Below are 25,706 nucleotides of genomic sequence, written 5' to 3'. Positions count from 1 at the left end.
TCATCCATATTGTTAAGTACTGCAGTAAATTTTCATTTACAGCAAAACTAGTTGCGGAATCCCACACAGTGGGTGACTGTTTTCATTTGTTTGTAAGATCATTGAAGAATTGTCCATAGGTGTAAATATGAATAATTGTTCCTCGATATGGGCCCTGTGATTGGCAGATGGGATTGGCTCTCCCATGACCCTAATTGGGACAAGTAATCCAGAACATAGATTATTTATAGCCGTGCCGTCTGTCAGATCTGGTTGGGCACTTCCCCATTTGACCCGATCATGTTGTATGAACTTTTTCCAGACAACAAGCTCTGCTGGCCGCGATTAGTGAGAAAGACGCTAATATTGCACTGCTGGAATTGTCTGCCTCCAATAAAAAGAAAACCCAAGAGGAGGTGATGTCCCTGAAGCGGGAGCGCGACAAACTGATGCATCAACTTAAACAGCACGTTCGTACTTCAACACACCATTTGAATGATTGAACCGAGAAATCATTTTGAATAACCCCCGACAGACTCTTGCGGCTCATTTTCTCATCCTGCAGACTCAAAGCAGAATGAAGCTGATTGCTGACAACTACGAAGACGAACAATATCATCCGCACGGCCCACACCACCCGCAGCCCCAGGCCCCGCACCCTCAGACACAACCTCAGACCCAGTACGCCCACCCTCAGCACGCCCAGCAGGTCCCGTATGCGCACGCCCCTCACATGCAGCACCCGCAGCACCCCCAGGCCGCCCCGCAGCACCCTCACCCCCAGCAGCCGCAGCTCCAGTATCCTCACGCTCAACATCCGCAACATCCGCAGCAGCACCCGCAACACCCTCAACCGGTGCCCCAGCACTCACAGCACCCGCGCCCCCCGCAGCCCCAGCACCCGCACCAACAGCACCTCCAGCATCCCCCACAGCATCCGCACGGACATCTTCCACCGAATCACCCGCATCCCCAACACCCACATGCCCCTCTCCAACCGGGGCCTCACCCACAACACCCGCATCCTCAGCACCCTCAGCATCCTCAACACCCTCAACACCCTCAGCATCCTCAACACCCTCAGCATCCTCAGCCCCAACAGCACGGGCAGCATCCACGCCACCCGTCGCCTCATCATCGTGGCGGTCCGGGTCGAGGACCCCCACATGCTGGACACCGCCCTTCCCCGGACCAGGTTAGAAGTCTCTCACGTTATCAGGTGCTTGTCTGACTATGTTGATATACTCACTTCCTTGATGAGATGCATGTACACACGCAAACACGGCATAACTTCCACTAACAACCCAGGCTAAACTTGGCTCCTCCTCGACATACAACAGATCAAGGCAATTGCAGCATGCAGGTGGATTGCTAGCTTTGCCCAAAATAGATCTTCCCTTCTGATAAACCGTTCCTATGGCCGCTTTAGAGCACCTCGTTGTATGCAGTGAGTGCGCACACCTCGCATAGAAAATGTGGGTGAGTGAGGAAAAAAAAAACAGTCACACTTGGCCTGGGTTAGCAACAATCTTCTCCGTTAAACAGACCTTAAGCAGGCGCACTGCACTAATAAGTTGCCACTATCAGGACAAAATAGTTTGTACATATCTTGTTTGCTCAAAATCATTACAATATTATGTTTGTGTGTGTGTGTGTGTGTGTGTGTGTGTGTGTGTGTGTGTGCGCGCGCGTGTGTTTGTGTGTGTGTGTGTGTGTGGGCATGCAGATCCAGAGTTATAATAATATTTCTTCTTTTTTCCCCCCTCCCAAATACATACCACCTATGACTGCAACAGGATGACGAGGAAGGAATATGGGCATAATCATTGCTATGACAACCAAAGTTCAAATTATTTTGAGGGGTGAGATCTTATTTTAATTATTTTTATTTTATTTTATTTTTTTGTTCCACTGTTTCCAGCTGTTGCATGGTTGACAAGTAAATGACTTGTTGTTCAGATGACTGCTGGGGGGAAAGCAGCCAGAAGCCAATGTTGAATTTCCAGGACACTGATGAAACATTTGTTACCTTACTCAGCAAGGAGACCTTTGGATGGGAGACATTTGTTTTGTGTTAGTTTCTTCTTTTTTTTTTTGTTAGTTATTTGGGTGGAACGAGGGTACCCCTGCTGTGTGCAAGTCAGGCGCTGGGAGGCTGACAGCTAAGTGGGTAAGTTCAAACCATAAATAAGGCTGTTCACTGAATTTTAAAAAATATATATATTTTTTTTCTGGTTATGCTGCTCCATTTGTTTAATGCATTGAGTCCAAATACAAAAGCTGAATTCTTCTGTATGGTTCCCAACCACTGTGCCACAGCATGAGAGATCATCAGGTGTGCTGTGGGAAAAATATCCAAGTTCGCAAAGGATTTATTTACCACAAAGCCATGTTCATCTTTCGAATGTAGACCGGCAGTGCGTAGTGACAGGAAGAAAAATTAGTCTTCCACCAGACGGTGGAAGGTACAATTAACCTGACAACTCGAGCCCTAACCAACCGACCCCGGACAAAAAAAAAAAAGGGGGCTGTTTTAAGTCTTCTTTTTAGCCTTTTGGCCGCAATTTGCCACAGCGCCAGCAAATGGTGCTGTTTCTGTGGCATCATCACAAGATAGAAACTGGTCACATGCTTTTAAATTACGCCGCCCTCTTGACTTAGAAAACGAAAAGTAGACTAGAGCAGGCTGAAAAGCGTGCCAACGTGCTGGCCATGCCGGCAGGGGCGAATGTCACTTTTGCAAAGGTGAAGGCAGGTAAAAAACATGGACATTAACTTAGCACCCCTATCATGATGGAGGTGAAAACAGGACACGCTAAAAACTGCACTTTGCACGCCATTAACCTCCCACCAAGCATCAATGAATCGGAATGAACTTCAAAAAATTTCAGACAGTTTCAAACTTTTTTAAAATATTTATTTACAATCATTTGGTAATGTACTGGGCATTTTAGGCCACAAACAAAATACTTGTAACAGACACTCATCCCCAAATTAGTCTATTAAAGCAAACTTCCTATTGCTATTCAGGTTGGAACACTCTCTCTGACAGCGTCACTCCAAACTAAACCTTCCTGTCTTTGTAAAGCTCTTGAATTGGAGCGCATTACGTACTGTACTCTTATGCCAATTGTGGCTCTAGGTGACCTTGGAGCAGACCTTCTCAGCTTTCCCAGTACAGAAATACTGTATGGTACGGCGGACATGAAGTGGCTAAGGAAAGACCCCGCTCCTCCCTCCTCCTTTTCCTCATAGCTATCTTACCACACTTGCCCCCCTGCTGAACACGAGGCCTCCTCAGGAGGTCACAAGACTATTCTCCATCCGGTCATGGCCCCGTATTCTTCCATCCTGGCTTCCTTCTCGTGATTGCTTCAAGGTCACGGCCGCCTCAGCTGTCGACTGTCCCCCAAGCCTGACTAACTCCTTCGGATCTGGCTGCTTCCACCATGTCTTCATCTCCACTGCCCTCTCCCAAGTTGACAACCGAATCCACGTCATAACGACTGTGAATCCTAAATATCTGCGATAACACCCACAAACGGACCTCGTTTGTAACTTTTTACTGGTGTCGCCTTTTTTTTTTTTTTTTTGAGGAACTGATGTTCAACGTGTCCCAAATGTAAGAATAATGTGTGCCACACATGGAGACTTCGGTGGTCATTTTTCAAAGAGGTGCCTTGAAATGGACACGAGGGCCCTCCAGCTTGTTTTCGCTTGAGTTTGCCGTCATCTTCATATTACCTCGTTTCAATCCAACAAAGTGAAAACTAAAAAAAAAAAAAACAATCTATGCAGATGTCAGTGTTGCATGAATTTGTGTAACTCACTGTCTGTTTTCAAAGTGTAATTACCCACCAATCAGAGTGGCCAAAAAAGCGAGTAGAATCTGATAGATTATATCAAGAGACTATGCACCTACGCACCTTCTCTTGTTCCGGGATGTGTTTTTTTTTTTTTTTTTTTTTTTTTTTTTTTAACTCATGGTGCTCCAGCTGCAGGTGCTCAATAGAAATTGTGTCAGTGGTTCAAGGGAGTCACCACATGAACAATTAGCAGTAGACAACTTTGTACATATGTCAGGAGGGGCACTTTGTGATCAATTGAAGAACCCCAAAGAGACTCGAGAATCCTCGAAATACAACAACTAGGAAGAGTTGTCCTGTAGCCCACCACCAGTCCTCCTTAACCCGTCTCTTCCACAACTAGTCTTCGTCACATCCCCGAACGTAGTGACCTGTTTCAGTCCCTCTCATTAAGGTGGCCTCCTTAAAAAAAAAAAAAGTACACATATATGATAGATATGCATATATTATTCATAGAGAGAATCTATAGAGTGTGTCTATGTGTGGTCAGAAAATGGTTTCAACTGACAGGATTTAAAAACAAAAAATGTTTTTTTCTTTATGGTTATTTTTTTCTAAATGGATAGGGGGTGCGGGGGTGTGAGGTGTGTTAAATGCTTTTTGTACATCTGGAGAAAACTCCTGAGTGGAGATGAACATTCCCTGTCTGAAAATACAGACACCGTGCAAAAAAAAAAAAAGAGCAGAAATACTGATCTAAATCTTTCTAGAAACTCATTTTACATTCCTTTTACCTATTTTACATTCCTTTGACCGTCTTAGTCCAGAGATTTCAAAGCGTGAGCCAGGTGACTTCAGGGGAGGCACAACAGCTTGAGGGGAAAAAAAAACAATACTTTCCATCTTACAGTTTTGTGTCACATCCTTGTGTCAGTTCGAGCTGGAAGATACAGTAAGAAAAAAAAAAAGCTCAGAATACGTTTTGGGCTTTACTGTCGATCGCAACTGTGTGTTTTCTTGCGAGAGGCTCACTGTTCCACACTTTGAAAACCTCTGTCCTGGCCCACGCGCTCACACTAAATTGGCTTGTGGCGACAAATCAGATCAAGAAAACATAGCAGAACTTCAACAACTTCCATCAACGCACCGATGTGTTCTGCCCGTTCGGAATTTCATTTGCGGGTGAGGAGATCGCGATGAACACGGGTGTGGAATGATTCAGTCAGGATCTGCTTTTTTTCAAATTTATTTATATTTTTTTACTTGTCGTCTCGTCAACGCAAGTGGTGACATATGACACGTTAACAGTTTAGTGGCAACTGAATTAGACTGTTACTAAACTCCCCCCCATTTCTCTTTTCTGCCCCTCTTTACACGGTTGTCTCTTCGGTATTGGACCAAGCATTGGCGGGTGTGTGTATATAAATCGAAATGTATTTTTCCAATCTTCCACAATGAAGTCATCATCTGCTTCCTACGTGAAGCTTCCGTCGCCTGTCACTGACCGAGAGTCTTCAGATTGTGTTTGTGTTTACAATTATAAGGCAAAATTAATCACGATAAGGTTGTGTTTTATAGGGGAAGACAATGCAAACAGAGGAGGGAAAAAAAAAGGAAAAAATTGAAAGAAAAATCAAGAAATGAAATCCTCTCACTTTACCATCAGGAGGGCTGAGGACAAAGCCTCCCTTTTCAGGTCCTTTATCCACTGAATACTTGAAGTAGGGGGTTCTCCTACCATGAAATATATTATTTGCATTTCAAAGGTGTCCATTTGTGCAGATGTAATTATTTTATGATTATTTATTTATCTGTTTATTTATTTTTTACATTACGTGCCAATGGGAGTGTTGCTGGAAGAAAGGATGTTGTGCTGTTCTGTATGCAGCCGGATTCCTCCGCAGCAAGGTCAATCATTGACAAATGCTGGGCAAAAATACAGAGCACATTTTTACTTTTTTTTTTTTTTTAACTGTACAAAAACCTTATTATGAACAATTCACTGTGAACAATGCCAGAAACATTCGATTGTTTTTCTATTTTATTTATTTTTTGCATTAAGTTAGCTCTATTTTTATTTTTTTTACTATGGTTTTTGTTTGTCGCAGATGCCAGATCGGAGGCTGTACTCTTTGTAAACGTCAATGTTCTGAGCTGTACAGTGCTGAGCTATAGGAGCAAGTTCAATGTGAGCGTCCAGCATGCCGAATGATTCCTTGTGTGAACGTGGAGCATCATTCCTCACTCTTGCATCGTGGCAGTGTGATGTCGGTGTTTGGGAGTAACGTGCGTTTCATTGTGTTCCCCCCCCCCCCCCCCCCCCTTAGTAGACAGCCTGTGTCGTGAGAGAGCAGCATGTTGCTGGTGTAAATGTTTCTGAGAAAAGTGCTTGCGGATGGGTGTGTGGACATTTATTATTTTTTTATGGCAATGTGCGTCTGTGTGTGTGTGTATGCGCGCATCTGTGCGTATGTGTGTGTGTGTGTGTTAAAATACATGAGAGTAAAAGTGATGTAAATCAATGTATCAAAGGAAGAACCTATAAAAAAAAAAAGAAGAAATGAAAAACTAGGGAGAAAGTGTTGCCAGAAGCATGGATCCTCTGTGATGTTTCCTGTTTTTTCAAGCCTGGAGGCTCTCCTCTGTGTTTGCTATTGTATGTGCTGTAACCGAATATTACTATTGAGTGTTGGCCAGCTTGTTTATATCCATCAAATAAAAGTGACTTTCTTTCTGTCAACACACTCGGCTTTCCTCATTCAACGTGTAACGTCCTTCAATGTCTTTACGGAATCATTATTTTTATACCGTGACGTGTGAATTAATGTCATCTCATTTAAATTCCTCATACCGAGCACGCAATATTAATAAAACAAATGATCATTGTTTCGTACTGTTCATTGTTTGTAAACCTGATGTGTGGCAGAGTACAAATTTAGCGTGTCGTTAGCTTAATACAGTGTTGTGTCCAAGGACCGGCAACCCGAGGCCAAGGCCAAGGACTTGGAAAATTTTCCGAGGTAAGGCCAAGGCCAAGGACTTGATAAATTTTCCGAGGCCAAGGCCAAGGACCAAGGACTGATTTTGAAGCTGAGGCCTAGCTGAGGACATGAGGACAATGCTATCATACCACTTGGCAGGTCTTCATGATTTGCAACACCCCTCCATCATAACTCCTTGCACTCCCTAACGCTTGAATTAAGTGTTTTTATTCAAAGAGTAGAACAGTAGGGGTACGTGTTATTTATACTGAGAAAAACAAAACTCTGAAAAAAATAAATTCTGTTTATTTTCATATTCAGTCTTACAAATACAAAACGACATTTTTTTCAACGTCAGATTTTGTTTTTGAATTGAGGTACTAAGTTTTAAATTAACTTTATGGTCAAGTATGAAGTATCCGGTTTGTATTGCAGCAAACGGAATCAAAATTAATTTCATTGCATTTCAGAGCAGAAAGTGTTCTTTTTGGCAGCACCTCTGACTGTTCAATCACCTACATTTTCACAAGTGATGTGTCGGTCGCGAACGAGCCGATACAAAGAACCGGCTCTTTGAAGTGAACGATGAACAGTTTTTAGCCGGAAAAAAAACGACCATGTATAGTAAGGCGTTTTAACCCAAAAAAACGACCACGTGTAGTAAGGCGTTTTTCGACGAAAAAAACGACCATGAATAGTAAGGTGTTTTTAGCCGAAAAAAAATGACCATGAATAGAAAGGCGTTTTAACAAAAAAAAAAAAAAAACGACCATGTATAGTAAGGCGTTTTTAGCCGAAAAAAATCACCATGTATAATAAGGCGTTTTAACCCGAAAAAAACGACCATGTACAGTAAGGCGTTTTTAGCCGAAAAAGATGACCATGTAAAGTATATAGCCACCTGTCTCAACTGGCGGCCCGCGATCCACTACCGGACCGCCGACCTCCTCTGTCCGGACCCTTGGCAAATTGTATAAAATAATAATTTATAAAGTGATTTTTACGTTATACATTTTATATTTGTGGACTATAATCTGCGCATTACCGCGATCGCTTGTTAAAATTATCCGTTGTATTCTTTGCGTGCACTAACAGATGTATTGCAGAGGACCGCAGCAGCGCGACTGTGTGTTGTTTCATGTTTGACTAACTGGAGACCCTGGCTGAGCAGGGCATGTCTGCGATAACGATGCACTGATTGGCTCCTCTGTACTTAAGGTGTGCCCACACATAAGCGTCAGCACGCGTCTATCCCAATACACACGCATTCAAAATGGATGATTGTGTCAAGAAACAGACGCATGCGCGACGCCACAGTGTGCTCACAGCTTCAGCCCAGGAGAGCCGCACACAGACAATTAGACAAGACGAATCGCGGGAGGTTTCGATTGTGTGCAGTTTTGCTCCCGTCTACCCTGGGATCTTTGCAGCTGTTTAACAGCAGAACACCGCAACATGGTAAATGAACATCACGATGGCGCCCTCTAAATTTAGTCCAAAGAGAAAGGTGGACAGTGAAAATCGGCGTTTCAGTGAAGAATGGACTGACAAGTAAGCTTTCATTCTACCTCTGTCGAGCACCAAGCCAATGTGTCTAATATGCCTAAAGACGGTAGCTCTGGTGAAGAGTCAAAATATTAAAATGAGTATTTTGTTTTGGTTTTGTTAAATAAAGGGAAAAAAAGACAACTACTGTTTAACAAAGTTAAAGTAAAAATGTCTCGTTTCCCTAAAAGGGCTATTTCTATCATTAAGCAGGCACAACTTAACAAAACAAAATAGTTCCTGTGCCTCAACACAATACAGTACCTCTCATTATTTGCTGTGTACTGGAAAAGTGAATAATTGTTATTTTAATGCACCCCATTATTGGTTGGTTGTGAGGAGTGTTGATTTGTATAAGCTTGGCTTGACCATACCAAATGGGCATATAGCCCTGCTCTCCATGACCGCCGTGCATGGGACCGGACCTTGGTCTTATTTAAAAAAAAAAGTGGACCTACAGCATTTGTAGTTGAGGACCACTGGTATATAGTAAGACGTTTTTGGCCGAAAAAAAAACATGTATATAGTCAGCCGTTTTTAGTCAAAAATCATGACCCTGTGTAGTAAGGCGTTTTTGGACGAAAAAAACGACCATGAATAGTGAGGTGTTTTGAGCCGAATAAAACGACCATGAATAGTAAGGCGTTTTAACAAAAACACAAACGACCATGTAGTAAGGCGTTTTTAGCTGAAAAAAAACGACCATGTATAAAGGCGTTTTGAGCCGAGAAAAAGGGACCACGTATAGTAAGGTGTTTTTAGCCGAAAAAACGGCTTTTTTTTGTTGTTTGTTTATTTGTTTTGACTGAGAAATTTCCGGGCGTCCCAAAAACGCACATTATTTGGAACTGTGCGTCCCGTGGGAAAATTATACGTCTAGGACGCGGGACGCAGAGGTAACGAGATGGCTGAATCTCTAAACATTCTCTGAGTACTACTATTATTACCACTATCACTAATGCTACATTAATTAATACCTTCAACTTCACAATAATAATAAATAATTAAATCAACCATGTTTTTAAACTATGTATTATCAATATTCATTATTCCAAACATGAGAAAGCATTCAGCAAACATAACTGGAATCGAGCAAAAGGACTCCAAATCCCAACGGCCAAACCCAGAAGTGAAGTGCTGACATTATTGACTCCAGCTGTAACGCAAATTACTTGGTTCAAACAAACATTCTAGTACGACCGCACAAACGTGACAACTGCGCAAAAATAACTAAATAAAAGACACCGCTGTTACAGAAAGACTTTACACGCTATTTAAACTGCCGATCGCGAACGGAACGAACTGTGATTGAAACTAACTGTGATGCCGCTCTTTACACGTTGTACTGACTGTCAGTGACAGCCCCGCCCCTTTTAAAGCGCCAGATAAAGTCATCAACGTGGGTTTCCCTCGATGGATTTTGTTTGATTTCTTTATGATTTTTGCGGTCCTCTGGCCCACTTTATACCTTGGCCTCGTTGTGTCCGAGGACCGGCAACCCGAGGCCAAGGCCAAGGCCAAGGACTTGACTCCGAGGCCAAGGCCAAGGACCAAGGACTTGACTCCGAGGCCAAGGCCGAGGACCAAGGACCACCCTTCGGTCCTCGAGCCGGTCCTCGAGGCCAAGGACCGGCTCGAGGAACACATCACTGGCTTAATAGCATACAAATTAGTTACGCTTGCAGGTTTTCAGGAATACCAAAAGAAAGTTTTTTTTGGGGGGGTGGGGGGGGGGGGGTTGCGAATATAGTGGGATGTTTTATTCTTTCAGTAGCAGTAAATTAAAAATGATGAATTCAATTTAATGTCCTTGGTCAAATGTACACTCTTTTTCACGATTGGTTCAAAATAGTTCAATCTTTGTGTGGGTATTCATCATAACCTGGGTGACGAAGAATCAACACAAACGAAAAGAACAAAACACACACATTTTAGCATACCCGTTGTTTTTTATTGACATTTTGACAGAAAGCTTTATATCATTTGTCCAGCTATGCTATTAGGCTAACAAAATGCACTGTCCACTACTGTTGTTATGGTAACTGCTGTTTTTTGTACCAAGTCTTTTAGCATTCATCTATGATAATAAGTAAACAATGAGTGCTAGCAATACTGTTAAAATTAAAAAAAGAAAAATTCAATTATATTCTAATGACTTTGTACATTGCAAATCATTGCTTTCCTGTGAAAAACAAGTATGTCACTTTTTGTCCATTTTTAACTTTTTACAACACACGGACACCTTTAAATGTCAAAATGAACAGAACATGTTTTTCACAGGACAGCGAGGATATATTTCATTGTCTCTTCAAAGCAACAGTGCAACAAATGTCACGCAATGTCTTTAAATTCCAGAATATTTACACTGCACGTGTATTGTTCCTTGGCTGCATGTGGCATTTTTAGTCTTCGATTTCCATCCGCCCAAGGTTGCCCATTTGCAGCTGGCCTTTATCCTTCCGCCTTCTGCCTTCCCCTTTGCTCCCCCAGTGAGCTCACACAAGAGAGTTTTCATCTGGGACGGAAGCTGGAACAAATGAAGTCCCTGAAAAGGCTCTGGCAAGCTGCCAGCAGACCGCGCCACGTCCTGTTCGAATGTCACCAGGAGGAAACGTTCTCCAGTTCTGCCTTGCTGCTTGTCCCCGAGGATGAGGGACAGCGAGGCCATGAATACATCCGAGTATGGAGACTGAGGCAGGTTTCCATCCCCACTCACTGCCCGGAGTGCCTCTCGATGCTGCTGGCTCCACTCCTGCACCAGCCCCATAGCTTTGTGAGTCAGGATGAGCACCGCGCGTCCGCCCAGATTCTTTACGTGCAGCAGCTGGGAGTGGAGCCATGGCAGGGGGCCCAGATTGCACTGCTCGATCCTGCTCCATTGGTCCACAGACACACTGAAGCCCTGACTCCTGAGCAGGGAACCCAGGCCACAAACCTCGGAAATGTCGTTGTGAACATCTGGCGGACTCAAAAGGACGACATGACCTTTGCTGCCAACTTAAAAAATAATAATAATAATAATAGCTGAATGTCATCAGGGATAATTTTCTCTTTTTGAAATATAAAAGAAAATATGTAAGCTTACTCTTTGTACATCCTTCACGAAAAGATCGGCTTGCCCATTCTATGACATAAGATGGACAATAATCAGGCAAGGGGGCAAGATTTGCAGGAAAATACGCTCATGTCCTTGCAAAAAATAAAAATAAATAAGAAAATTTTAAAAAACTGATCGACACACGTCTATCCATAGTGCTTGTTCTCATTTGGGCCGCAGATACGTGGGAGTCTCGCAAGCCAATCAAAGTGCACATAGAGTATACACAAACATCTATTCACCTAAAAACAAGTAAGCAAGTGACAGTCTTCAATTAGCCTAGCATGCTTATTTATTTTTATTTTTTTTTCGGAACAAGCAAACTCCACACAGGAATGCCTGAGCCGAAACTGGAACCCGGTACCTCAGAACTATGAGATAGAGGAGCTACGGTGCCGGCCAAAAGTCTTGTATCGCTTGAACTTACTTTTGATAAAGTCATGCAGAAGCCATAATATCAGTGCTGTCAAGATGATCACCAGCAAAACTGCCACAGCCAACAGATTCCAGCGCCACCTTGCTGCTGCAATGTCAACAAGCAAACGAAATGAGAAACATCACTCTCTTAAAAGGGAAAGCTGCATATTTCACACTCCTGCCATCACTTCTTGCAAACTTACTCTGATGAGAGCAAAAAGGTCCCAGATGAAGGCCACCATTCCTTAAACGCACCTGTGTTTCAACATCAAGGTTATAATAGTTAATTAAAACTAATGAATAACTAAAAAAAACCGAAAAAAAACGAGTTAAATTTTCATTAACAAAAGAAAATGAAAATGAGAGTGCCGTCCAAAAAACAATAACTGACACTACAATTTACCTTCGGGTTAGGGCTAGGGATTAGATTTAGAGTTAGGGGAAAGGGTTAGAGGTTAGGGTAAGTATTAAGGTTTAGGGGTTAGGGCTAGGGGATAGGGTTATGAGTTAGGGTTAAGGGTTCGGGTAGGGGTTAGGCGTTAGGGTAGCGGTTAGGGTAGGGTTAGGGATTAGAGTTAGGGGTTAGGGTTGGGTTAGGTTAGGGTTCGGGGTTAGGGTTAAAGTTGGGTTAGGTGTTGGGTTTGGGGTTGGGATTAGGGGTTGGGTTAGGGTTTGGGTTTGGGGTTGGGATTAGGGGTTGGGTTAGGGTTTGGGTTGGGGTTAGGGGTTAGTGATTCATGGTTGGGGGTTAGAGCTAGGGTTAGTGTTAGGGTTAGGGTTAGGAGTTAGAGTTGGGGTTAGGGTTGGGTTAGGGTAGGGTTAGGGATTAGAGTTAGGGGTTAGGGTTGGGGTACAGTTTTGGGGTTAGGGTTTAGAATTAGGGTTAGGGTTCGGGTAGGGTTAGGGATTAGATTTAGGGTTAGTGGTTCAGGTCAGGGGGTGATGGTTCGGGTTCAAGGTTAGGGTTTCGGGGTTAGGTTTACAGGTTGAAGTTGGGGTTAGGGTTTATGGCACAGTTAGGGTTTAGGGGTTAGGGTTAGTATGGGGTTTAGGGTTAGGGGTTAACTAATGTAAACTCATGCAAACTAAACTAAATAAAAGCATTTTCGACCCCACTGTTAAATTTAATTATCACTACATGATTAATAAAAAGTTAAAATGAAATAAAAAAATTTATATAAACCCTCAAAACTAATATCATCACTATAAACGTGAAGAAAAATAAAAAACCTTGGGAATGCTTGAGAATGCGGTTTACCATAACACATGTTGACAGCTGCAGGTTAATGTCCTCAAAGACACCTTTTTTCACCTGCCAGGACACAATTAGACAAATGTTAGTTTATTTAAGTACAGCACACAACACAGTTACCCCCGTACCTGCTGTTTTTCCTTGTTTTTAATGTTTATGCCGGAATCGAACCCTGCACCTCTGCACTGTGAGGCCGACGTGCTAACCAGTTGACATCAGCCCCTCTCTCTCCCTCCCCCCCCCCCCCTCTCTCTCTCTCTCTCTCTCTCTCTCTCTCTCTCTCTCTCTCTCTCTCTCTCTCTCCATCTAAATAGATAGATAGAAAAGAAAAATAATTTAAAACAATGGAAGATGTTATTGCATTATTTTTTGCTTACCCATAGCATATTCCTGTTTTGGTTCCATGTTGAATTCACCAGCTGTTGGCGAAAGCCCTCGATCTCAGTGCAAATGTACGGCGAAGTCCACCGACAGGGCCAGACCTCCCCCTCCAGCCTACAGGGGACAGTCAGGTTCCACAGCAGCATTTGGCCCTTATCGTTCATTCGACCGCGATCCACAGAAGCAGTCAGGTTCCGCCATACGTTCTCCTGAAGGAACCCTGATGGGGATGTCCAAAATTACTCCATGGAAGTTTACTTCTTTTTACACTTATATGACATTGAAAAAGGGTGATATTTATTGCATTTCCATTATTTTCTTCGTGAAAATTGTTTTTGAAAATGCAATCAGATCGAAGGCCCGGCAGCATTGTCAAATTATTCGAGTTTGAGCGGACATTGAAGGAGCCCTAAAGGATTTGAACTTACCCATGTTTTTGAAGGGGCAGCTCTGAGAACGTCTGTCATCATCCCAAACCTGCCATCAAATCCAATACTCAAAACTACTTTGTAGCCATGGAATATTTTACCATGGATGTGCTTGATGGATATTTTTTAAATGAAAGTACCTGGAGACACAAGCAAGGTGTCACAGAGTGCAGTGGGATTGTTTTCCTCTCCCAACTCTAAAGAGGCACATAACATCAGAAATCAGGCATTTTATTTGTGCGCCATTATCCATCCATCCGTGAATAAAACAATAAGTTTAACACCCGTTGTGTTATGCAACACAGACCTGGCATCTTCCATCTGCTTCATACTGGATGCACACGTTGCTCTCTCCAGCAAACTTCAGCTCCACTTGATTCATTTTTTGGTTAATTACACTGCTGATTGTTGGCACTGGAAAGAGGAACTCATTGTTTTTATTTCCTTTTTGATTCAAACAATGTCAAGCGGCACGTCAAGTGTTCACTCACTCACCGTGACACTCTTTGATGGGTTTGCGCCGGTTTTGGGAGCACACTGCAGACAGGCAAGAAGAGTTATTGTTCGGAACCTGCCACGGGCATTACTGCAAGTTCAACGTGGAGTTCAAAGTCATACCTTCGTTGAGAGAAGGAGACACGACTTCCTTACGGAGATGCATTGCTTTTGAAGGATACACGTACACAATACTGCTGAAGGAAACCGCAGCTGGATTGGTAATCAGCAAGGATATCTGCACAATTATAAATAACCAAATAGGCAAATTATATGACAACAAATAGGCACTTATTGGACATATTATTATCCAAAAAAAAAAAAAAAAGGTCCAGTCGTCATATTTACCTTTGCAACTTTCTGCTCAAGTCCTGTAGGAGTGACGGTGAAGTCCACTCTCTTGCATGCTGGAAAAGTCGGTGGCGTTTTGTAACATAATGTCACAAATGCTGCTGCACGGTTAGGAGAACAACAAGAGGAATGCAATCACTTCAAAAATAAATCATACAATCTACGAAATAACAATAAAATGTATCATGTGATGAATGTGTGAGAAAGGGAACAGTGCAGGCGCTTAAAAAAATTGATGCAGGTTTGGAATCTAAAGAGAGTCAATTTGGGCTCAAGTGAACTCAAATTTTAAAGAGAGAGGTAAAAATAAAATTTGATTTATAATATAACCCCTTTAGAATCGAAATACCATTAATCCATTTCAAACCTCCTCCACAAAAAAAAACGTTTTAAATGAGATTTTAAAAAAGAAAACTAGCACTCTCTAGTATTGTACACCATAAAACATACGGCAATTACATAATTAAATAAAACCAAAAGGATTCAAGTTTTTTTTTTTTTTTTTTGCTTCAATTCAACGAACATGAGGCTGCTCCTTCTGGAGCGTGCGCTTTGCCCACTTTGGGGCAGTGCAATAATGATATATGGGTACACATGACACAGTCACAGCTCCCTTGTAACCTGCAGTAATATTCGTCTTCCTTCGCAGAGGATAAAGAATATATGCCTATGGGTATTGTCATAGTGTCCATCCACACGTTGCTCTACTGTTTTTGTTCAAATATCATGTCATTTTACTGCCAGCATACCACCATAGCACCACTGTGTATAAAAATATAATAGATGCTGTCGTCGTAGGGGAAGATGTTGAGTCCCACCTGCTGAAATTGTTGTCGCTTCGGTGTCCTCTTCAGTGTCCTGCCTTGACTGGAGCCTTTTGGCCATGTCTTCATCCACATCCATGGCGATTTCAGCTTCCATGACCAGACACAACGTGCACGATGTGTTTTCTTTGCAGCAGAGCTCCACTTTAGCCATTACCGTTTGGACGTCCACGGCATCACTCTCCAGGATGGCGAACGGCATCACAGCAACCACCGTGCACTCGGAGAGACCCTAAATGGATACATTGGCCAAGAATATTAATTGGAACGCGTGTCTCCATCTCTTGTCATTCCAACACCGAAATGACTTTGTGTTTAAGTAGATACAACCAGATTTCACACTTAGTAAATCGATTTGTGAGTAAATAGAGACAAGATCATTGTTTCGGTATGCAGTAATGCGGTGGTCACTGCAAGAGATGTGTTATAGACCTGAAGTGGGCAACTGGCAGCCTGCAGGCATGTACTGATTAATAAAATAAAATAAATCACTCATTTGCATTTTTGGAAAATGAAGTCAAACAAGACATCATGGCTATTAGACCAGATATTCAAATTGCATTAAAACCTGAAATATATGTGTCATTTACTATGTATATTCGTAATACATTATTGTGTCTTTTTGTCACTTATTGTGTCACCCTCATGGCGATTGTTTCGGGAGCTTCATTTTTTTCCCCCATACTACCATTAATACAAATGCAATAAAAATATTTGTTTATTATTGTTGAAGCGTTAAAATACCCTCACCCTGCACCCGTGCCCAAACTTATTTATAAACACTTTTTAAAAACATTGTACTGTATATGTATTGAAATAAAGTTGAATCAATATAAGGACATTGATAGGTGAACCATAATAGAACGGGGGAAACCTGCAAATGATTTGTGTTTTGTGGTGTTCTGTGAGTTTTCTCGTATTAAAATACTGCCATGGATCAATAAAAGGCACACCGTGAGGACTTGAACAACCCTGATGAGTGACAGGCAATCAAAATGCTCTTTGGAGGTGCCTTACCTGCGAACATGTGACTTCCGAGACATCATGTCCCACCCAACAGCAGGCCGGTTTATGAAAAGCTAGTAAAAAACAACAAACAGGCCAACAAAGAAGAAACATTTTGCCACAGAGCATGAAGAGTGTCAAGCATTTTTCTTCACACGCGATTGCGCTGGGAGTGTCAGCGATTGTTTTCCACTGCGTGATCTGAGGTTAGAGATTAACAGCGAGCTGGCGCGGAGTTAGAACAATCTCGATCAGCTTGGTTTCACTTCAATCTGGGGAAAAGGGTCACACACACACACAAAAGGCAGGTTAAGGAATTTGGTGTCTATTTTGCACTCCAGTTAAGAAAACAAAAAAACAAAACCAGAAAAGCCAAATGAAACCAAAACAAGATGTTGAAGCTCCAGCAGTTTACAAAACACTGAAATATTCATTGAAACATTAAAAACAGATGAGCACACCGCAGATTAGAATTGTGGATATGGTACTAACCCAACATTTGAAAATATGTAGACAATTTACAAAGGTGATTTACCCTCTTATAATCCACGTCAATCCATTCAGTCCCAGGAGGGGATTCAGCTACCACACCAGACAAATACGGATTAGTCGTCGGGGAAAAAAAAGAAACTGTAACACAAAAGAAATCACACCCGCTTGCTTTTTTTTTTAACTCATTCAGTACCAGCCAATTCTGGACCAAGTCTGAAAAGACGTTTTAAAACGTCTTTGGGAGTGAATGAGTTAAAATAACATGAGCTGGTTCAAAGTCCAATTTATAAAGCGCAACACAACTCCACCTCCAAGAGTCATACAGCAGCTCCTTCACACCTTGGCAACAAGTTAATCTTGATTACACAATGGCAAGTCAGTTTGAAAAGTAGCTGACAAACCAGCTCAGCAACTTTGAGCCTTTTTTTTTTTTAACTCATTAGCCGCGGTTGGAGCACATCATCTTGAACTCACATGGGCGGCTGTATTCCTGCCAAGGATGCCAGCTTCATGGAACCAGCAGGTCGAGGCTCGAGTTTCCCCAGTCTTCTTCTCATTCTTGTGTCGTTTCCGTTTGGGCGAGTCGTGTTTCCACCCGCATTCCATAAGCATCGGTTGGTCGCCTTTCTGCACTGCATATCATTTGTAGTCTGAATTACACAAAGGCTCCACCCAGTGTGACACCAAAGTCACTTTCTTGCATGCCATTGTTCGTCTCACTCTAATTGAAGGTGAGCGACAATATTTGACCTGACTAATGGGCTGTTGTTTTTTTATTGTTATGATCATCATTTTTGTCACTTATGTTAATCAAATGAATGAACATGAACCCCTCATTCACAAACCATCGGTGACAAAAGCTCATCAGTAAATAATGATTTCACTTTTTTCAAAAACTGTAAGATATACAGACATCAGTTTGGCAAGCGTTTATTATCGAGGCACGATGAATGTGCATGTTTCGCACTCGGTGAAATGTCTCTAAAAGCCCGCCTTGTCATTAAATAACCAAGAGAGTGAAATCACTGAGTTGTGATTGTAGCGCTGACTCTGCAGGCACGAGCCAGCAGGACATAATCACAGATGGGGAAAAACTGTAGTCAACAGCCAAGGATCTGCAATCGGAAAGAAAACATTGTTAACTCGCACACTGACTGTAGGAGTGAAACAAAACAAAAAAACAAAAACGATCGTGTGTAGGAATAGAGTACCTGGAAACAATGATTTCCTGGTCTTTGATTTTAAGTTTTGTAATATGTTGGTGCACTTCTTCATAAACGGCTGCTTTTTGCGCTGAAAACAAGTGACGGGATAGTAAAAGACAACTTGTGCATCAAACACATTCCAACATTTTTGGGGTTTTTTCACTTGAGTGGAAGTTAAAGTAATCAACTGTAAAAATGTAGTTTCACATGTGAGCACTCTCATCCATAATTTTATATCCCTCTGATTACCCCCCAAATTAATTTCAGTTGTTCAAGAAGGCTTTCCTGACTTCTTTTTCTCTTTCTATCAGAAGCTTGAAGATTTTTATAGATCACCTTGTGGTGGAAAATGTTTTTCCATTTTTTTTATCCTGTTTTTTTTTTTTTAATATTGCAAAACCTGGCATTTGAACAGTGGATGCGTAAACTTGTTATACTGTATCCACAGTATATATGCAGATACAAATAAAGAGCTCACCTAAAATTCCTTCAGCGTCAACGTCTGAAGACCTCTGTCTTAACACCGGCCAGAGGAAATTTTCTCCTGAGTTCTCATGAAGCAAGATGATCAGGCGTAAATCTCCAACTGTGATGTCAACTTCCATATCCCGCTTGATCACTGTCACACTGTAGAAAAGCATTTTACTTTGCAGTCAGTAACGAATGTCAAACATCAGATGCAAATACAACTTGGACAAGAAATAATATTAATAACGTCGGCACTTTTAAGTGACCTAAAAGCATCCAAGGCACAAATCACCTTCCAACGGTGATGGTTTCCTCTCCCATCTTCCACGATGACAAATGTCCATCTCGCCCATCATAAGTGGAGACACCACTCACGCTCACGGTAACATTGACGTTCGGTTTGAGGTGGACAACTATCTTGTTGAAGCCTCTTCTTCCATCCAGTGCACCATTCACAGTGAGTCCTATTGCAAAAGACATGCCCAACAACTTAACACAAAGCAACAATCATAATAGTGATGAAACGCATACTACGCTAATATTAAAGAAATGGGACATTTCAAGGAACAGCCTGGAATTCTCCCCTTTACCCCTCAATTTTTTTGGTTTGCTGACTTACAAATGGACATCATTACTTCATAAAAATACACCTTTCGAAGTTTCTAGAAAATGTTCAATCACGACTGCCTGAAAAGAGCATTTGGAACAATTTTGTCCAACGATGTGAGAGCTTGAAAATAACACCAAAATCAGCTTATTTTAAGCAATGCGGTCTCCGAGATGCTTTCCCGATCGCATCTCTAAATTTGAAGAAAGGGAAAATTCTGGGTTTATTTTACTTCTACATGGAAGGAGCCATATAAATCAATGGAAGAGCACGTGTTGGGCTGACCGGCACTGGGGAGGTGAAGGAGTCGAAGTAGAGTACTTGCAGGGATATCAAAACAAAGTGGAAGAGACTGATTCTCAGCTGGGAGCAAAAAACGGATGTTCGGTTCAACTGTAATGGCAGACGAAGAGACACAATGAGATGTGCAAACATAACATGAAATGACTCACTTGGATCAATCAGTGAATACTCTTACCAGGTTTTGAGGGTCCCGGAATGATAGGTAACATTGGCATTGGGAGCTGAAGCTTGGGCATATCAACTGCAAAAGCATCCAGATCCAGATCTTTTATTCCACACTTGAACTCATCATCTAATTTTATGTCAAAATACAATCATGTATGTTTAATAATCTCTATTCTGGAAGTAGCATTAACTATAAAACACAATCTTCTAATGTCATTTGATCACATCGCGGATCATTCAACTAGGTGACCTCATGCCGCTCGCCTGGCTTAAACTCACCTGCGATGTCGTACGCCATGTCTGGATGTTTCCCTAGGACACCTGGAAGTCAACAATCAAACTTGGAACCAACGCCAACGACAAGCAAACATAAAATTGGGTCCACCTCCACACGTGAATAATTGAACCCCCTTCTCACGTCGAGGAGTAGGATGCACACCACTCTCGAGCTCACATTACACCGCAACGCATCATGACATACACATGCTGACATGTCCGTCACATGTCAGGATGGTAGCCAAAATATTTGGAACGCGTCAGTCAGTAAGATGCAGTGAAGTTGTAAACCACTGCAAGCCCTAACGATACACATACAGCGGCACCTTGAAAATAGAATGGCATCAAATCATTGAAAAGTGTTTGTCACACTTTCTCATTCAACTGCTTCGTGCGACGGAAAAGTGGTTAGGACTGCACGACTGTCCATGTTTTATGTTATGTGTTGTGTTTATTATTTTACTTTATGTTAACTGTTTTGTGAAGCGCTTTGTTACAGCTGCCGCTGTTGTGAAAGCGCTATATAAATCAGCATGTATTGTATTGTATTGTAATTCAAGGCGCATTGTGCTGCTCAATGTACTGGGTGTGTGCTTGCCTTGGCCGCTAGGGGGCAGTAGAAAGGCCAATTCATGCTCCCTTCCAGTGATGCCAGTAGTCATTAACAAATGTTATTTTGAGTAAACGAGTAATTTAGCGTGTTACTATGTCAAATATAGCCTTATTAAAGTTATTATTCAAAGAATGTACAACTGTCCAGTGTTTTATCTTCCAAGGATTGTAACGGCAGACGATTGACTCGAGTCTTGCCTGTAAGTCTTGTAATGTACTTTTGCAATCATTTGTTGTGACACCTTACCATGAAAGCCGGGAAAACCTGTCAGAAAAACAAAACCAAAAAAGCAATTAATTCATGCTTTAAGGGAAACCAAATGTAATATGTGGTGCGTGAATGTAACTATTGCCAAGTTTTTCTTTTCTTTTTTTAAATTAGGAAAAGCATGAAGATTAGGTTGAGGCCCATCTTAGCGTAGTGATGCCTTTACAGAAAATGTTGAACAAGTCACAAAATATTTGTTCGGTCATCTCTGTTCATGTCATACCAGGGATACGGTAACGTCCTGCCACAAAAAGAAACAAACACAAATTTATTCATCCCTTCAATGACAGTTTGTGAAAAAAAAACATTTGGTGTGCTTATTTTTAAATGAGTAATTTGAAATCACAAAAACTGTAAAAACTGCAGTTCAACTCATGCTTTCATTGAGAGTGTTAAAACAAGAACTTGTGAATAAAAGCACTAATTCAACATGCATTTACTTGTAGGTTTCTTATCTACCGTACTCACCTGCCTGTGTTGACAACCGTGTCCCTGGCAAAAAACAAACAAACCCAACAACAAACAAAAAATTTATTAATTATACTACTATTACATGTTCTTTGCAGAGCACAAAACATATACAAGTTCTTTTATATTATCAGTCAATGTGTGTTGCTTCACCGTTTTGACTACAAATATCCCTTTCTGAAAGGGCCATAACGCCACCAAAAGGACGTTACTGTGTTAGCAATAAGCTAGCGTCGGCTATGTCGTACATAAAATCCAATACACAACATGTATTCCTCTTAGTTTTACGTTAGTTTGACCGTAAACTTCAACTGGGAGTGGCAATAAACATTGTGAAGCCTATTTTTTTCAATTCAGTTCCTATTAACTGCCAAGTTTGTGCTTTTTGTGAAGGCAGTTAAGTCACTGCTACAATACAGTGCTTGTATCTCAGGATTTTGCTCGAATGGGAATGAGTTGAACACGTTCAAGTTGGAATAATTGGAATCATTCAAGAAACGTGATCATTATGAGGGGGGGAGGGAAAAAAATAATAGCCTTTTATTTGTAAATTTTCTTCAGTATTTTAAAATTGGGAAAAGCTCAACAGATCGCAATCAGTCAAGAAATTATGTTAATTAGAGGTTGCAACAAAATCTTGACTCTGGGATTTTATTTTGAAATCTCTGAAACCTTTCTTAACCACTTGACACGTTTATACATTTTTGCTCACGAGTCAAGGCAAAAACTGTGTTGCATGATGACGCCGATCTTGAAAAAAACTTGTGAGTCGAGTCGCTTGAATCTCATGGCTTGGCTTCACCGGAATATGCGGTATGCCAATAATAAATAGCCAGTGGACCGATAATGGCCCTCCAGTGGTGTGCAAAGCAGGGGCCAAGAGGCGCAGGGGCCCCAGAGGAGTGGCATCTGCATTAGAGCAGGCGGTTTTTATGTCGGCAGTAAGTTTCAAAATCAACCGGTCGCACACCCCACCTCACCCCTACATTTTTGGGGGTGCGGGCATCTTACTCATGAGCTCGTTCCAGGCATCCACTGTGCCTTGACTTTGAACACTAAGAGCATACTGAGTCATTTACCTGAAACGGGCCGATGTTGCCCTGCAAAGAGAGAAGACAGTTTCTAGAATGTGTTGCATTGTATGTTGCCGTTTAACTCACATGAATGCTACTCACTGTAAGCAACGCCAGCACTTCCGACACGTGAATGGCTTCTGATGATTGTGCCCCGTGGTAAAGACCCGGCCGCGCTCATTCCAAAAGAGGGGCGGTGGTCAGGAGGTGGAGCGCTCTCGCTGGGTTTGTGAAGCACCTCCGTCTTGTCCTTCGTTGGCTTGGTGACCACCATGGATGTAAGCGGGGTCACAAAGTTGTACTTCAGTGATAGCCTCAAGATTTCGTTCTTCATTTTCGCCTTCTCATCTCCCGAATACTGTAATCTGTGAAGCAAATTGTGATTTTAGATGCCGACGCATCTTTTTAAAACAAAACCAATTTTCCGATTCCAATTTTTTTGTTCTCATTCCACTCCAATTAAAAAGTACTAACTCTTTCTCCAGGAGTTGTTTGACAGTCAGGTAGGCCCAAACCCTCTGAATGTTGCTGTCCGTAGACTTTGTCGTGCTATTTTTCTCCGAGAAACTGATACTGGTGTTCCTCTGCAGAGTGAAAATAAATTCAGGGGGCCAGTGGCTTGCGCGAAACCACGGCTGTTGTGCAATGAAGAAGGACGCTCACCGAAATGGCCACAACACTTGGGACGAAGGTGTCAATGTTATTGTCGGTGATCTGACCGGCGACCACAATCTCTGAACCGTTGTAATACTGACTGAAGTTGGTCCGGGTCAGATTGGTGCCACCGTTATAGATCATCACCACATCTGTCAAAAGAGGATTGGCCACCTCATCATAGAAGCCCTGTTGGAAAAGACACTCTCTTACAATCACCATCATCATCATGCGATCAATCAAACCAAAGAGTACCTTTCCGTAGCAATGTCACTTACAGTATGAGGTGCCGCATTGGCCCAAAATATTATTTGCCAAACTTTCAACCCCACCCAAAACAAACAAACAAACAAACAAAAAAACTTTCACACACTCCAAAAAAAGCTCTCAGCCTCACCCAAAAGGTCAGCGTGAAAACTACACACATCGCCCAAAATCACCTCTGACGCTCACTAAACTTCTCTTTGCAAGAAAAATGCAAAAACATGTCGGTCATCAAAAATAACTCTCACCCTAGTAACTCTCAACCACAACAAAAACACCCCGGAAGAATTCGTGTTTTGGCAAGATAAGAAAAATTATTATGAGGGATGATCTTTCCCAAATTTACCTTGAGCTGCAAATCGGCATCAGCGTCAGCATAAATACGCCGCGCAACACCATTGTTCAACAAGGACAGCTTCTCAAGAAAATTGAAGTTGACGTCAAAACCGAAACCGAGACAGTAGAGTGGGAATTTGTCTTGAATGGCCTCCATCACGTTTGAGTATATTTCTTCGAGATTGGTCACACCTGCAATAAGGGCAGACAAAGGAAAAAAACTTGAAAATAAATAAATAAAATTAGACAATGGCGCTGAAGCTATTCCATTCTACTCACATTCAAATTGTTCTCCTTTCAAATCAATTTTTAAAAAAAACATACAACCAAATTTTTTTATGCTTTTCAGGCAGAAAAATAGCACTGTATAATGTTGCACTTCGTCAAAACATTGAGCAACATCATAATTCAATTGAAAACAAAGAAACGAACAGTTTGCTCATCGTGAGTAATTCATTGCAGCTCCCTCTTCTTGGTGCTACTTGGGCACTGGGGGGCAGTATAATACAGTCATCAGAATTTTGCTATTTATAGGCAGGCCTGGTCCTTATCCCCTGTCAAAAGCTGGGGTCTCCTATATTGTTATAGTGTCGGTCTACATGTGGTGCATCACCATTTGTGTTTAAATACCAGCTATTTAAAGCGTTCTAAAACTGCCCCAAAGATGCTATTAAACAATATATATGTGTGTGTGCATGTGTGTGTGTGTGCTAACCTGAGGTTGGGTCTCCATCCGTGAGGAGTATGAGGATAGAAGCCGAACCTTTCCTCGGGTTCTCATTCAGCATACGTGATCCATCCAGCAATGCTTCATTAATATTTGTGCCTAAAGCATGTAAAACAACAACATCACTTTGGAGGCCAAATGGTTACATTAGTCCAAATAAAACTTATTTGAACAAGACATGTTGAAATTACCTCCATGCTCTCGAATGTTCCCTGCAAATTCTTTGGCGCTTTTCACATTTTGTGAGTTGGCCTGAACAAGTTCTTGCTTCCAGTAATACACGGAGCTATCAAAAGTGATGAGACCAAAGAAGTCATCCTCTGCCAGGTCATTCAGGATATGGATTAATGCCGTGCGGGTCTGAGAACAACCATTTTTAATTTATCCATAAATGAAATAAGAACTTTTGCTGAAATAGTTTCAATCCAAAATAAAACATTTTAAAAAACTCCAATCCCCCGTACCTGTTCCATTTTCTTGCCACGCATGGAACCACTTTTATCAATGACAAAGACAACATTCTTTGGAATGCGGGCAAGTTGCGATGGAGCAAAGTGATGGACGAAATATCCACTTGATGTCTGACAAAAAAAAAATCTCTTGTGACACCTAATACAGTCATACTGCAAGGAAAATAACATTGCAGGCAGATACACCTTTATTTCCCAAATAGATCCAATAGAAAAGTCGAATAGAAACAAAACTGCAACCACAAAAGACATCAAAATACAGGACATTACCTTGATGTCCCCCAGTGACCTGTCTCTGTTGACGTCATAAACTATAACCAGATCTCCATTCATACCCTTGTCTCCACAGCTGTCACATGTTTTTTGTTGATCCACTGTCGGGTAGAAGTGAACCCAGGCCTGCAAAAGTTCAATATCAAAATCAATAAAGTGGAACTGTGAGTTTAGAGGAATAGGTAAAGTGTGACTTAAAAAAAAACACTGTATTATTCTTATATAATCGACACCAGTTATTTTGTCTTTGTATTTGTCTTCCCTTGCTGGGATGAATAACTGCACATTGACTAGAGGACGATAAAAATAAGACATATTCCAACATGTCTTTCCCACAACTGTACCAACACCGGTTCAGTAATTGAGCACAATTTAAAAAAAAAAAAAAAAAAAGACCACATTGAACGAATCAGTCAGAGCAAACAAACGAGTGAAGGAAAACAAGGATCTCCACCTTTGACCTCCATCTGCTTCATCAGCGGTA

The 25,706-nt window shown here is 41.7% G+C and overlaps 3 protein-coding genes across 21 annotated transcripts in view; 1 reads left to right on the top strand and 2 right to left on the bottom strand.

The window, feature by feature from the left end:
• Positions 1 to 6,525, top strand: part of erc2 (ELKS/RAB6-interacting/CAST family member 2) — a 34,539-nt gene extending 28,014 nt beyond the window's left edge. For 7 of the 9 annotated variants that reach the window (XM_086117697.1, XM_086117693.1, XM_086117692.1 and 4 more), the window contains 4 exons: positions 302 to 449; positions 545 to 1,174; positions 1,776 to 2,149; positions 3,122 to 6,525. In XM_086117697.1, the coding sequence (XP_085973823.1) occupies positions 302 to 449; positions 545 to 1,174; positions 1,776 to 1,802 (805 nt within the window). In that variant the 3' untranslated portion in view covers positions 1,803 to 2,149; positions 3,122 to 6,525. The remainder of the gene's footprint in view (positions 1 to 301; positions 450 to 544; positions 1,175 to 1,775; positions 2,150 to 3,121) is intronic. The other 2 variants (XM_086117690.1, XM_086117689.1) reach the window with 2 other exon arrangements.
• A 3,715-nt stretch (positions 6,526 to 10,240) lies between these two features.
• On the bottom strand, positions 10,241 to 17,809 carry il17rc (interleukin 17 receptor C). 6 transcript variants are annotated; one of them, XM_086117075.1, is made up of 15 exons: positions 17,528 to 17,809; positions 16,574 to 16,635; positions 15,551 to 15,788; positions 14,730 to 14,833; positions 14,505 to 14,619; positions 14,382 to 14,423; positions 14,194 to 14,300; positions 14,027 to 14,083; positions 13,887 to 13,935; positions 13,455 to 13,678; positions 13,084 to 13,137; positions 12,029 to 12,080; positions 11,836 to 11,931; positions 11,397 to 11,435; positions 10,241 to 11,308 (listed from the first exon to the last, which is right to left on the bottom strand). In XM_086117075.1, exons 3-15 carry the CDS (start codon positions 15,756 to 15,758, stop codon positions 10,656 to 10,658), a joined length of 1,800 nt encoding a protein of 599 aa, XP_085973201.1. In that variant the 5' UTR covers positions 15,759 to 15,788; positions 16,574 to 16,635; positions 17,528 to 17,809; the 3' UTR covers positions 10,241 to 10,655. The 6 variants fall into 6 exon arrangements, 5 of the variants coding, with proteins under 5 accessions (XP_085973201.1, XP_085973198.1, XP_085973197.1 ...); XM_086117072.1 differs by lacking the exon at positions 17,528 to 17,809 and adding an exon at positions 17,097 to 17,512 and having other exon boundaries at positions 14,730 to 14,830; positions 16,574 to 16,833; XM_086117071.1 differs by lacking the exon at positions 17,528 to 17,809 and adding an exon at positions 17,097 to 17,511 and having other exon boundaries at positions 16,574 to 16,833.
• Positions 17,810 to 17,967: 158 nt separating this feature from the next.
• Positions 17,968 to 25,706, bottom strand: part of itih3b.2 (inter-alpha-trypsin inhibitor heavy chain 3b, tandem duplicate 2) — a 10,375-nt gene continuing 2,636 nt past the window's right edge. Inside the window, exons 6-24 of one of the 6 annotated variants that reach the window (XM_086117065.1) lie at positions 25,220 to 25,348; positions 24,944 to 25,060; positions 24,671 to 24,839; positions 24,468 to 24,578; positions 23,763 to 23,944; positions 23,162 to 23,341; positions 22,973 to 23,082; positions 22,601 to 22,863; positions 22,505 to 22,525; positions 21,426 to 21,449; positions 21,181 to 21,198; positions 20,937 to 20,954; positions 20,081 to 20,122; positions 19,812 to 19,928; positions 19,619 to 19,726; positions 19,019 to 19,190; positions 18,737 to 18,885; positions 18,265 to 18,346; positions 17,968 to 18,168 (exon numbers count right to left, since the gene is read on the bottom strand). In XM_086117065.1, coding sequence (XP_085973191.1) covers positions 18,054 to 18,168; positions 18,265 to 18,346; positions 18,737 to 18,885; positions 19,019 to 19,190; positions 19,619 to 19,726; positions 19,812 to 19,928; positions 20,081 to 20,122; positions 20,937 to 20,954; positions 21,181 to 21,198; positions 21,426 to 21,449; positions 22,505 to 22,525; positions 22,601 to 22,863; positions 22,973 to 23,082; positions 23,162 to 23,341; positions 23,763 to 23,944; positions 24,468 to 24,578; positions 24,671 to 24,839; positions 24,944 to 25,060; positions 25,220 to 25,348 — 2,127 coding nt within the window. In that variant the 3' untranslated portion in view covers positions 17,968 to 18,053. The remainder of the gene's footprint in view (positions 18,169 to 18,264; positions 18,347 to 18,736; positions 18,886 to 19,018; positions 19,191 to 19,618; positions 19,727 to 19,811; positions 19,929 to 20,080; positions 20,123 to 20,936; positions 20,955 to 21,180; positions 21,199 to 21,425; positions 21,450 to 22,504; positions 22,526 to 22,600; positions 22,864 to 22,972; positions 23,083 to 23,161; positions 23,342 to 23,762; positions 23,945 to 24,467; positions 24,579 to 24,670; positions 24,840 to 24,943; positions 25,061 to 25,219; positions 25,349 to 25,706) is intronic. The other 5 variants (XM_086117068.1, XM_086117066.1, XM_086117069.1 and 2 more) reach the window with 5 other exon arrangements.

The sequence above is a fragment of the Hippocampus guttulatus genome, chromosome 8 (genome assembly GCF_054856545.1).
Source record: "Hippocampus guttulatus isolate MCC_2025c chromosome 8, RoL_Hgut_1.0, whole genome shotgun sequence".
In the NCBI taxonomy this organism is placed as follows: Eukaryota; Metazoa; Chordata; class Actinopteri; order Syngnathiformes; family Syngnathidae; genus Hippocampus; species Hippocampus guttulatus.
Note: the sequence above shows the minus strand (reverse complement) of the source record. Positions and strands in the feature narration are given on the sequence as shown.